Source organism: Austrofundulus limnaeus, unplaced genomic scaffold, assembly GCF_001266775.1.
Source record: "Austrofundulus limnaeus strain Quisiro unplaced genomic scaffold, Austrofundulus_limnaeus-1.0 Scaffold61, whole genome shotgun sequence".
NCBI lineage: Eukaryota > Metazoa > Chordata > Actinopteri > Cyprinodontiformes > Rivulidae > Austrofundulus > Austrofundulus limnaeus.
In genome coordinates, this window is record NW_013952463.1 from 2297124 (window position 1) to 2310167 (window position 13044).

Below are 13044 nucleotides of genomic sequence, written 5' to 3' on the forward strand. Positions count from 1 at the left end.
AGGTCTTAAATTTTGTCGGTCAGAAGCGATTAAAGTTCTCCACCTACCCCGGCCGTGTCTGCAGCGCATTTCCTGTTGAGAAAAGAAAAAAACAAACTTGTGTTGTGATGAATAACTAACGCTGCTTTCAGCCAATAAAAGAACCAGAGTCACAGTTTTAGCCAATCAGAGCAGAGCAGGGCAGGTCCTGCTGTCTGAGTGGATACTGTAAGTGAAGTAATCGTGTTGCTCTGACTTTTCCAATGACCTTTTTTTTTTTTGCTTTTTTCGACCCGCTACCAGAACCACCCACACCACATGAAGGTAAAGTTTTGTAATTGATTATTAAATGTCTAAGCATTAAACGTATGTGTTCGCATGACCAGTTTGCTGCAGCCGAGGAGATGCTGAGCTGTTATATCGTTACTTCAGCCCGTCTTCCAGAACTGAGCCCCGACCTGCGTGGGTCTTTTTTATCTGAGGTCTAACTCTGTGTTAAACACCTGGTTAAACATTGTTGTGTTCAGAGCGTCGTAGTTATTTTAAAGACATGCAACTTACACGCGCTGAGGAGCTACCTGAGTACTCCTACCCGCCCAGAACCAAGCCCCGACCTTTTTGTATCTAAAGTCCAGTTGTGTTAAACATTTATGTGTTCGGAGCGTTGTCGATATTTTACTATAGAAAGCGCACCGAGCCAAATACCCATGAACATTTTACGTTACTTTTATGCGTAAACTTGTGCAACTTAAGCACATGATAGGGGGTATGGTTATAGCTAAAAAATACTATTAAACATAGGAGCTTCAGATTTCTTTTGTGTTTTACCTCTGATGAGGGGCTATCCATCAGGTCAACCAATCCCCACCCCCCCCAATAAAAATGTCCCCCACCCAAACCACTACAATTTTAGAATGCTCCTAGTAGCATGAGATTTATTAGGTATAAAGACTTCTGAGTTCTGGTGTATTTGTGCGTGCGGGGGTCATTATGTTACCACTATGCGGGTATGTAGGTTATTTTTTTTCTATTTTTTTTTCAATTTTTGGTCAATCTTAGCACAAAAACGGCTACACCAATCAACGTGAAATTTGGCAGGGCTGTAGATGAGTCTGACATACACTGCACCAGCCAATGGTTTTACGATAGACCCCATATTTGACGAGGGGGCTCCTTTCAAAGTGGGGGTGTCTGCGCATGCAAAAATGCTTATAACAGAAACTGTTCAACATAGGAGCTTCAGATTTCTTTTGTTGTTTAGCTCTGATGAAGCTCTATCCATCAGGCCCACCAATCAGTGCCCCCCCCCCCCCCCGACCCCCAATTTATCTGAAAAAGGGGGATCTGGACATACAAAATGGGTTATAGCTCACAATCTATAAAACATAGGAGTTTCCGAGCACCGAAACCACTACAATTTTGGGATGCACCTAGTAGCATGACATTTATTAGGAATACAGACTTCTGAGTTCTGGTGCATTTGTGCGTGCGGGGGTCATTATGTTACCGCTATGCGGTATGTAGTTGTCGCAATAAGTGTTGTGATTCTTGTTGGTTTTGATATTAGTGGGTAAAGACTTAAACTATACATTGTCTTAATAAACATACTATTGGAATCAATTTGAGTTCTCAAGTCAATGTTGAAGTCTCCAAACAAAAATATTTTATTAAAACTCATTTCAAATAGCTCCGTGATTTTATCTGAAAATGATTCTATATTTGAACCTGGTGAACGATACACAGCTCACCACTATATTTTTAGAGTTCTCATTCAACATCTCAACGGTAATCATTTCCATTACAACATCAACAATTATTGACATTTTGTCCCTAATTTTACACTTTAATTCAATATCAATGAACAAAGCAACACCCCCACCTCTTTTATTGCTTCTATTCCCACAGTATAACTCATATCCATTCATTTCATAGTTATTTATATTTTAGGCACTTAACCAGGTCTCTGAAACTGCTATTATACTAAAATGTTTGTGTAACTGTTTTGAATAATCTGTTATTTTTGAAAATTTTGAATTCCTACTTCTACTATTAAAGTGAATAATAGAGAAAACTGCATTTATCATTTTACTGTTATTGAATTGATCCTCATTATAATATTGACACTCTTCAATCACTGGAAAAATATCTGCTCTACCATGTTTACATCATATATTTTAGACTCTGAAAGTTCATGATCCTACATTTATGGTATTTATTTTGTTTATCTAGATCCAAAAGCACATTTGATTAAAACACTAAATAAACCCATGTTATTATTTATGTCATCTCACTGTTGTTTGCTGTATATCCATTACTTATCAACTTCTAACTTGTCCAGTTGCTCCAAAGATCAAATCCATAGACCTTTGGCATTCTCTGGTGCATCTTTTGTTTTTATGAAGACTTTACAGTTCATTGTCCATGCAGCCTGAATTGTTCTGTTTCTTTAGTAATCTAGCTTTCTTTGTGATGTCTGCATTCTTCTTAGTGAGATGTTCATTAATATAAACACTTGTACCTTTCAGATTTTTTCCTTGTTTGAGCAGATCAATCTTGTGTTTTCTATTATTGAACTGAATGATTATTGGTGAATTAGCAGACTTTCCTCTTTGGTTTTTGACTTGTAGATTGTGACAAGCTTCAAAGTTTTCCTTTTCAATGTCAATGTCTTTACTCTGCAGGAATGTAATTATCTGCTCCTCAACTGTTCCTTCATGTTCTAAATAATTGTCACTCCCTCTCACAGCCTGTGAGTAGCTCTGTGGTATAATTTCTAATGCTGTTATCATGACGTCATTTGTTCGAGTATACGGTTCCAAATCTGCTACTCTGTTTTCCAAAAATTAATTCTCTTGGATTGTTCCACGGTTTGCATTTTAAGCTGCTTGAGCTCATTTAGCAGTTGAGCAATAATTGACTGTTTTGTCAGTGTCACCAACTCACCAGACATCATGTTCATGGAGTCCTTTAATTCTTCCGTCTTTCTGTATTACCTTCAAAGCTATCTTCGTCCAACTCCTCGGTCAATTCAACAAACCAGCCACTGTCCACCACCAGCCCAGCCGAGGTACACTTCGCTGCAGCATGCAGAATGGGGCGGTGACAGACCTTTCCGTCAGTCCCATAGTTTATATGGAAATGGGACTATTGCATTCCGGAAATGAAGGTTGCGCGGGATTAAGAGAGCAAAGGAAGAAGAAAGGAAGAAGTTAGAGAGTTTCTTCTACTCACGTTCAAGTACTCAGAGCATTATTTATTAATTTCTTTTATCCACCTCCCCAAACACAGACCCTCAGGTTAACCTCACAGGTTTAATGCCTAAGGTTAGTTTGTTACTGTAATATAATATTAATATCCAAAAACAACAAATATTTAATAAAGATTTGAAAATGAAAAAGGGACATACCACGTGACATAACACGTTGTGTAGCCATTTCCTTACTGTAAAATTTCTTTTGTTTTATTTTTTTATTAAACAACAAAGAACACACAAAATGATACAATGTACAAACAATAAGGCGTATTTCAAACAAACAAACAAACTTGCATAAAAGAGAAAAAGGATGGTTCCAAATAAAGATAAGAAATTCTTTACTGTAAAATTTGTATTTTTAATGTTGAAAGTGTTCGATAGAAAATAGTGTCACTAGCGCCCCCTTCATTTCCGGAATGCAATAGTCCCATTTCCATATAAGGTATGGGACTGACGGAAAGGTCTGTCACCGCCCCGTTCTGCATGCTGCAGCGAAGTGTACTTGGCCCAGCCAGCCTTCCAGTTAGCACACTGGCTAGCTGCTTTCCTCCACCGTCAGCTTCCTCCTTCCTCTGCCTCAGGTGTTCATCGGCAAAGCCGTCCTCTCCTCTCTCCACCACAGGCCTCCCTCCACTCCACCGCAGCCTTCCACCATCCCTCAGCTGGCCTCCACACTCACCGACGTCGGGCCGCTCTTCACCGCGGACTTCCACCACCTTGCCACAGGATTCCACTCTCACCGACGTCGGGCCACTCTTCACTCCACCGCGGAAATCTGGTGTTTGTGGCTGCTGATGGGGCACCGAGTATGACTGGAGTGAAGAAGGGCTTTGTAACTTTACTCAGTCCTCAAGGCCTGCTGTCCCCAGGAGGACCTAATCGCCTCATCTCCAGGCCTCGAAGGGTTCAGCTTCTCTGTGTCATGCTGTTGTTGTCGTCTTATAGGTGATGAAACGTGGCAAAGGAAGCTTTGTTTAATGGTGCTGCTTATGTCATTTGTGTCCGGTTCCATTTAGAAGAGTTTCTTCCTTGACCTGGTATATCTGTATAAATCACATGATTGCTCATGCTACAGAAAGATGTGAAACTTGTAACCACCCACTTTTGCTTTGTATTAATAAATGTTGCAAGGAGGTTTGTACATTCAGAGAAGGAAGCCACTGAGTTACAGAAATGCTGTCTCCCCTTGCGCAAGTAAAACTTAATCTTGGTGTTGTACTGTATCTGTTTCTTCTCTGTTTCTCTGGGTTTTAAGGTGTCTTGAACCTAACAATGGATTTTTTTGTTTGTTTCAGGTTTGGATTTTGTCTCTAAGTCCAGATGGGAAAGGCAAACTACTTCCAACAAACCTTACTCTTCTTCATCATCATTACATTTGTTCTAATATTCATCTTTAATCTGGAAACTCCTAGTAAAGACAAGTCAATTCCAACACCGCGTGGACCTCCACCTGTTTGTCCATCAGTCATCTCTGATCAGGCCATCACTCCTCTGCTGAACACCAAACATTTCCTGGTCTCGGCCTTCATGGACCAGAGAGTGAAGGGATTCGACATACGCATCATCGGCATGTTTCATAGAGACTCCATCCAGAAGCTCCACTGCCTGTTCTGCTGTGTTGGACATTTAGGTGAAACTACTCCCACCACAGTCTTAGTCCACTCAGATCACTTTGGTTTTCCCTTTGCAACTACAGACGTCATGTGTCAGATTCCTCAAAACTGCACTGCTACACATGTCACCCTTCTGACTCAGCCCAGTGCAGAGAACATTTCTAATCTCACTTGGATTCCTATAAGAAACAGGAAAAATATTAAAGATGAGGAAAAGATGAACTTTACTGTCTGCATTTCCAGCCTGTTTGGAGGCTACAACAATGTGCTTCAGTTTGCACAGACCCTGGAGATGTACAGGTCAGTAAATATGCACATTTAACTTAAGTATCACACGCATGTCATGTCTGAGTCTTGATTGATAATGTCTGAACATTTCATTTTTAATCATTTAAGGCAGAACTAATGAATCACATCAGATCTGAGTGATGTTTCTCAGTGGCATCATTTAAGAGTTGTTAAAAAAGCGAGAGCAGGAAAATTTCTGGAGAACTGTCAACATTTTGAGTTGTTTTTATTCCATTAATATTTTTTTTGTCTAGTTTAGTCAAATTTTTCTATGTAAGCTTCCCACAGAAGGTTTATGTGGCTGTGTTGTGCTGGAATTTATATTGTTAGGCTGATAATGATGGAGTTTCAAAAACCACAGATGTCCTAGTTATAGTAGGGCTGAACGATTTTGGAAAATAATCTATTGCGATTTTTTTTTAATCTATAAATGTTGATTGTGATTTAGTATGCAATCATATTTTAATGTCTTCCCTAGTATTTTCTAACAAACAGAAGCAATAAATCTCTCTGTTTTAACAAAGTAAGATTTATTTAAAGCAAAGATTACAATAAAGCAAACAAATCTGTGGCTTTACCTTTTCACCATTTCTAATTTTTCTTGTTTCATGAAACGTGATATTAAACATGTTAAGTGAACTTCCTAAACACTGTATGAACTTCACAGGACAGTCTATAAAAAAATAGAAACAAGTATTAATATAAAAAGAATAAAACTTACTGTTTTCCAGCCAGTAACATCATGAAAAAAGTGCAAAAAACATGGAAAATAACAAACTCGTTATTTTCTAGGAGAATCAAACTCAAGTTGCTAGATTACATCATCACCTAATATGTTTGCCAAAACAGTGAGGTGCAAAGGTTCGGGCAGCCTTGTTGATTTTCCTGATTTACCTTTATAAATCGTTGATTGTTTGGATAAAAAAAATATCAGTTAAATATATCATATAGGGGACAAACAGTGATATTTGAGAAGTGAAATGAAGTTTATACAGTATGATTTACATAAAGTGTGCAATAAATGGTTAAACAAAACTAGGCAGGTGCATAAATCTGGGCACCAAAAAAAATCCCTTAACTCAATATTTAGTAGATCCTCCTTTCACAGAAATTACAGCCTCTAAACACTTCCTAGCTTCTAATGAGAGTCTGGATTGTGGCTGAAGGTATTTTACACCACTCTTCTTTACAAAACATCTCTAGTTCATTCAGATTTGATGGTTCCTGAGCATCAACAACTCTCTTTAAGTGACACCACAGATTTTCAATAATATTCAGGTCTGGGGACTGAGATGGCCATTCCAGAACGTTGTTCTTGTTCCTCTGCATGAATGCCTTAGTAGATTTTGAGCAGTGTTTAGGGTTGTTGTCTTGTTGGAAGATCCAGCCCCGGCACAGCTTCAGCTTTGTCACTGATTCCTGGACATTGGTCTCCTGATATTGATTGGAATCCAAGCATCCCTCAACTTTAACAAGATTCCCAGTCCCTGGCTGCAATCAACTGGCTCCTCTCAGCTGATTGCAGCCAGGTGTGTGTGTGTGTGTGTGTGGGTGCTGCTGTATGAGGCTTCAGTTGGACTGCTTTAGGAAGGGGGAGGAGCTCACCGCACCACTCAATACTCGTAGAGAAAAGGAGAAGAAAAGGAAAAAAGTGCTGTCACCAAAGCTTCCAAAGGTCTTCAAAAACACTGGGAAAAGTCAACAGATTTGTCGCTAGTCACTTTTTTGGGGGAAAAAGAGGCGCTAGAGGGGTCTGAAAAGCTGCTTGGTATAGCAACAATGTCACTAAGTTAGCAGCACTGCTCCACTCGGCTCACTCCCAAGTCACGTGACCCGTCAAATTTTCTAGGAAAACCAACTCACCGAGTCAATGGTGAGTTGGTTCCTTTCATGGGGGAGGATGTTGGTCAGACCTCTCAGACCAAAACGTATAGTGAGGGTCTGCTGGGAACATCTGGCGAAGTCTCCTGCTTCAGCTCACACCTCAGGGAGAACTTTGAACACGTTCCGGGGCAGGTGCGGGACATTGAGTCCGAGTGGGCCATGTTCCATGCCTCCATTGTCGAGGAGGCTTACCTGAGCTGTGGCCGTAAGGTTGTCGGTACCTGTTGTGGCGGCAACCCTCAAACCCGCTGGTGGACACCGGCGGTGAGGGATGCTGTCAGGCTGAAGAAGGAGTCCTATCAGGTCTTTTTGGCCTGTGGGACTCTGGAAGCAGCCGATGGGTATCAGCAGTCCAAGCAGATTGCAGCTTGGGTAGTCCCTGAGGCAAAAACTCGGGCATGGGAGAAGTTCGGAGAGGCCATGGAAAGACTCCCGTATGGCTTTGAGGTGATTCTGGTCCACCATCCGGTGTCTCAGGGGGTAAAGCAGTTCACCACCAACACTATTTATGGTGGGGATGGTGCACTGCTGACCTCAATTCGAGACGTGGGTCGGTGGGCAGAATACTTTGAAGACCTTCTCAATCCCACGGACATGTCTTCCCATGAGGAAGCAGAGCCCGAGGACCCTGGATCGGACTCTCCAATCTCTGGTGCCGAGGTCACTGAGGAGGTTAAAAAGCTCTTTAGTGGCAAGGCGCCGGGGGTGGATGAGATTTGCCTGGAGTTCCTTAAGGCTCTGGATATTGTGGAGTTGCGTTGGTTGAGGTAACTCTACAATATCACGTGGGCATTTGGGGCAGTTCCCCTTGTTTGGCAGACCGGGGTGGTGGTTCCCCTATTTAAAAAGAGGGACCGCAGAGTGTGTTCCAACTATAGGGGGATCACATTTCTGAGTCTCCCTGGTCTGTTCAGGGGTCCTGGAGAGGAGGGTCCATTGAATCTCGGATTCAGGAAGAGCAGTGTGGTTTTCGTCCTGGTCGTGGAACAGCGGACCAGCTCTACACCCTCAAAAGGGTCCAGGAGGGTGCATGGGAGTTCGCTCAACCAGTCCACATGTGTTTTGTGGACTTGAAGAAGGCGTTCGACCGAGTCCCTCGGGGACTCCTGTGGGGGTTAATCTAGGAGTATGGCCAGTTGATATGGGCTGTTAGGTCCCTGTACCACCAGTGCCAGAGCTTGGTCCACATTGCTGGTAGTAATTCAGACTCGTTTCCGGTGAGAGCTGGACTGCGCTAAAGTTGCCGTTTGTCACCAATTCTGTTCATAACTTTCTAGGCGCAGCCAAAGTGTTGAGGGGACCTTAGGATTGCATCTCTGCTTTTTGCGGATGATGTGGTCCTGTTGGCTTCATCAGATCGTAATCCCCAGCTCTCACTGGAGCAATTCACAGCCGATTGGGAAGCGGCCGGGATGAGGGTCAGTGCCTCCAAATCCGAGACCATGGTCTTGAGCCAGAAAAAGGTAAAAAGGTAGTTTAAGTATCTTAAGTGTCTTGTTCACAAATGAGGGAAGAATGGAGCGGGAGATCGACAGGCAGATTGGTGTTGCATCTGCATTGATGCGGGCGCTGTACCGGTCTGTGGTGGTGAAGCAAGAGCTGCGCCAGAAGGTGAAGCTCTCAGTTTACCGGTCGGTCTATGTTCCTACCTTCATCTATGGTCACGAAGTAGTGACCAAAAGAATGAGATTGCAAATAGAAGCGGCCAAAATGAGTTTCCTTCGCAGGGTGTCTGGGTTCTCTCTTGAGAAGCTCAGTCATCTGGGAGGGAGAATAGAGCCTCTGCTCCTCCACATCGAGAGGAGCCAGTTGAGGTGGCTCGGGCCTCTGGTTAGGATGCCTCGTGGACGCCTCCCTGGTGAGGTAGTCTGGGCATGTCCCAGTGGGAGGAGGCCCTGAGAAAAACCCAGGACACACTGGAGGGACTATGTTTCTTTGCTGGCCAGGAAAGCCTTGGGATTACCCCGGACGAGCTGGCCCAAGTGGCTGTGGAGAGGGATGTCTGGGTCTCTCTGCTTAGGCTGCTGCCCCCGCGACCCGATCCCAGATAAGCAGAAGAAAACTGATGGACGAACTAAATTTATTCTTTTTTTTCCCAACTAGCAACTAAACAGATTCCTGTTTTGTTTAATTTCATAAATATGCCCAAGTTTAATAATGTGAGAGAAATCCACATTTCTCTGCTCATTCAGTCAGTGTTTAACACAGCTGGCACAATGAATTGTTAAAATAATGCTGTACTCTTTAAATTTAGCATGTGAAAATTTAGTCTTTTGTGTTATAGAAAGACACTTGATTCAAGAGAAATGTCACGTTTTTAGGAAAATGGCTGCTTATCAATTAATTGTCAGTCGATCGATAAGATCAGCCAACTTTAGATTAATTCATTAATCAATAACTTGCATCCCTAATAGACAGCCTATTTATAGTTTAAACAGAACAATATTTCAAAAAAGCATGTAAACATGATTTATTGAGTTCAAATTTGGTGCGACTAATGTCATCCATGTTATAGATGGCAATCTTTTTACAGGCTGGTTAGGGCTGTTTTGACCAAACCAAATTGTTACACATCCCTCCATATGTACAGCATTCACATTTTGTACAGTTAGCACCTTTCTATCTCAAGTTATGACCAAAGTTAATATTCATATTTATAAATATAAGTGTCGCCTGGCTATTTGAACCAAGCTGCACGTATCCCCAGCTGCTTTCCGTTCTTCAAACCCCAGACAAAGTAGCCAAGCCAACCAATCACATTTTAAACTACTCCCTCAAAAGTCAAATCATGTCTTGAACAAACTCCTTTCACACAACAACAAACTCTTGTTGTCAATGCAACAAGAAATGCAGAAACCCCTTTCCCCTTTTTGTGGGGTTCTGTTTGTGCCCCACCATTTTTTAGAGATGGAAATGGCACAGGTCGTTTACGCAATGGTGTGAAATCAAGCTTTTTAGTCAAGGTAGTAATCCATGTTAAATTAAAAATGGTCTGAATTGGTCTGGTTTGTGGTTTTTAGAGCCAATTGGGGAAAAAACTGACTGCTTTTATTATATTGTAGCAACCGTTGCTAGCAGGAAACACGACAGGATCAAGTCTCTTCAATGTCAGATTTTATTTTCCTCTTGAACACACCCCTTAACAGAAAATACCTCCCCCTTACACAGCCAAGAAGCTTATTTCACTCATGGTGCAATTTTTACAGTCAAATTCCAACACAGTAATCAGATTGAACTCAACAAGAACATCAAATCTTTTGACAACAACAACATTGTAACATTTACAAATAATGAACACAAAACCCCACAAAATTACCCATAATGCTTTGTGGCCCACACAGTCACTCTGGGACGTTACAATATTTTATCATTTTCAAAATAAAATCCAGCAATCTCTTGCCCAAAAAATGGTAAAAAGAAAAATATATTTTTCTAATAGGTTTAGCAATTAAGAGGAATCTGTGTTTTTTGTCCAAGGTTGCTCGGAATAAACAGAGTGGTGGTCTACAACACCAGCTGTGGTCCTGATCTTGACCGTCTCCTGCAGAGCTACGCCCAAGAAGGATTTGTGGAAATAGTTCTTTGGCCCATCGAAAAGCACATGAATCCATCCAAAGGCTGGCTGTTCTCACAACATGGAGGAGATATACACTACTATGGGCAGAACACCAAGCTTAACGAGTGTCTTTACAGAGCCATGGAGAATTCTCGTTACGTCCTTTTGCACGACATCGATCAGATCGTCATGCCGTATCAACACAATGACCTGATGTCTCTGATGGACACACTGCAACAGCAACATCCAAATGTAGGGGGCAGACATGAGACAAGTATGGCAGTTTACATTTTATTTCTTATTGCTTTTTTACTTTTTTCTTTTACTGTAGGTTGGTGTGTTCCGCATTGAAAGCCACAGTTTTTCCAAGATGCGCTTTGAGCCAAGTGGGAGGTTTCACCTGCCTCAGTGGAGCAGAGTGCCAGGGGTTAATATTCTGGAGCACACTTGGAGGGAAGAGCCTAATTGGGAAGAATACCATCCATACAAGATGGTAATTCAACCAAGGTAAGCTGACAAAGTTATTATTTTAATAATCAATTAGTCGTTGACTAATCGATTAATCGTCGCAGCCCTATAGAAATGACTCAGCCTGCAACTGAAAATGTGGATGGACAACAGAGCTGCGTCATTGAAGGCTCGTCTCTGCTTTAGCCTTTTAGCTTTCACAATAGATCCAGAGCTAATTTACTACACATCACATTTAATAGTTTCAACCACTGTATTGTGTGAAGATCTGTTGTCCTGTCCTCTGTTTTTCTCTGGTGTTCGGTGTTCTCATTACCATCTTTTCCTCAKTTCAGTTCTGCCTTCTCATGATTCATTCTCACACCTGTCTGTACTCAGTAATCACCCAGCTGTCTCCACTCAACCCTKCTGCTATTTAACTGGTTCCCTTGCTCCACTTCTTCATSCGTTSATTGTTTGGGGTCACCCTGGCTTCCTCCTGTACTCTCCTGTTCCCTGTTAGGTTTTTGTTTTGCYGCCMCGCCGGCTTTTGTTTAAATAAAGTGCYTTTTGTTTGACTCCTCGAACCTGTCTGCATTTTTGGGTCCAGCCTCTCCCTAAACACTGTCATATTGTGCAGAACATAGAAACTAATAACTTTATTGCCACACATTAAAGCTTCCTAGCCTCAACTGTAGCGCACCCTCGTCATCCCCAAAGTGCACTGCGTCAGTAACAAAATGATCATGTGCTTACATGAAAAATGTAATAAACTTGGACAATCTTTTCAATAATAAAATGTTTTTGTGTGTCACAAATAAATTTTAGTAGAATAGAGAAATAATATATTAAGACCAACATGTGCAAGTAATCAAAAATCATTTAGGCATTAAAGAGGGAAACCTTTATAATCACATTGAACTTTGATAGCTAAAGACAAATTGTAAAATGTGCCAGGTTTCTACTTATCTACTTAGATTTTACAAACTCACGATGGACCCTTATTTAAATATTATTTTTGTCATTTAAACCACACCCAATCTAAAAGCAGATTTTATTTCAACTTCCCTCTGTGTTCTTGCATCGCAGGATGGTGGAGCAGACTTCAGTGCATGAAGTGATTAAGCATTTCGGACAAGAGTACAAAGTTCCTCCACAGGTCTGCCGGATCATTCACATTTGCTCGGGTGGGACCATACCATTGGAGCTCCTTCATGAGGACAAACGACTGTGGGCCTTCCATGAAAAACTGATTCCTAACGTGGACCGGGTGCTGAAGAGAGTGGAGATGTTGTCGTCCAAAAATTGAAGATGAAGTATGGAAAAAGCCCTGTGCTGATGATTAAAGTGCCCCCCTCACACACACACCACCCCCGTCTATTGAGGCTTTTAAAATGCACATGAAGAAACATTTGTTTTTGTTGGCTTTGTTTTTTTTTTTTACATTTAAAGGTTCAGGTATTTAAAATGTATATTTTTTTGGTAATTCTTAGCGTTTTATACAGTATCTCAAAGTGATACTTGAGTAAAAGTGCAAGTTTCTTACTATAATATTCCACTGGTAAAAATTAACGTCTCCTCTAAGAATATTACTTGTGTAAAAGTCTTAAAGTATCTGAAATTTATGGTACTTAAGTATCAAAAGTAAATTTCAGATTTAATATGAATTTAAGTATTAAAAGTAAAAGTATTGAGTAAAAGTGAGCAGTTAGATCTTCCAAAATGACATTTATTGGGAGGTGACCTTCCCCAAAAAATGTTTTTAGAAAGGCCATAATGACTATAATGTTATATTAAAATGTTGACAAAGTTTGAATGCACTCGTCTACTTGTTTCAGCCACATATATCCCTGCCACAGTCATCATAGTCTGCTATGTCCTACTGAAGTGTGGCGTGATTTGTGTTGTACAGGTGTGATGGGCCGTACATATCAATAGGGTGTCAGATAGATATATATTTACACTTCACACCCAGCCTCATTTAAATTCACTCTATCCTGGTGGTACAATTTATCTGTATATAT

At 41.3% G+C, this 13044-nt stretch overlaps 1 protein-coding gene across 2 annotated transcripts in view; it reads left to right on the plus strand.

The window, feature by feature from the left end:
* LOC106518486 (uncharacterized) overlaps positions 1-12488 on the plus strand; it is a 22943-nt gene extending 10455 nt beyond the window's left edge. For both annotated transcript variants that reach the window (XM_014009798.1, XM_014009799.1), the window contains 4 exons: positions 4528-5145; positions 10495-10825; positions 10905-11080; positions 12110-12488. In XM_014009798.1, the coding sequence (XP_013865252.1) occupies positions 4553-5145; positions 10495-10825; positions 10905-11080; positions 12110-12329 (1320 nt within the window). In that variant the 5' untranslated portion in view covers positions 4528-4552 and the 3' untranslated portion in view covers positions 12330-12488. The remainder of the gene's footprint in view (positions 1-4527; positions 5146-10494; positions 10826-10904; positions 11081-12109) is intronic.
* The last annotated feature ends 556 nt before the right edge of the window (positions 12489-13044 follow it).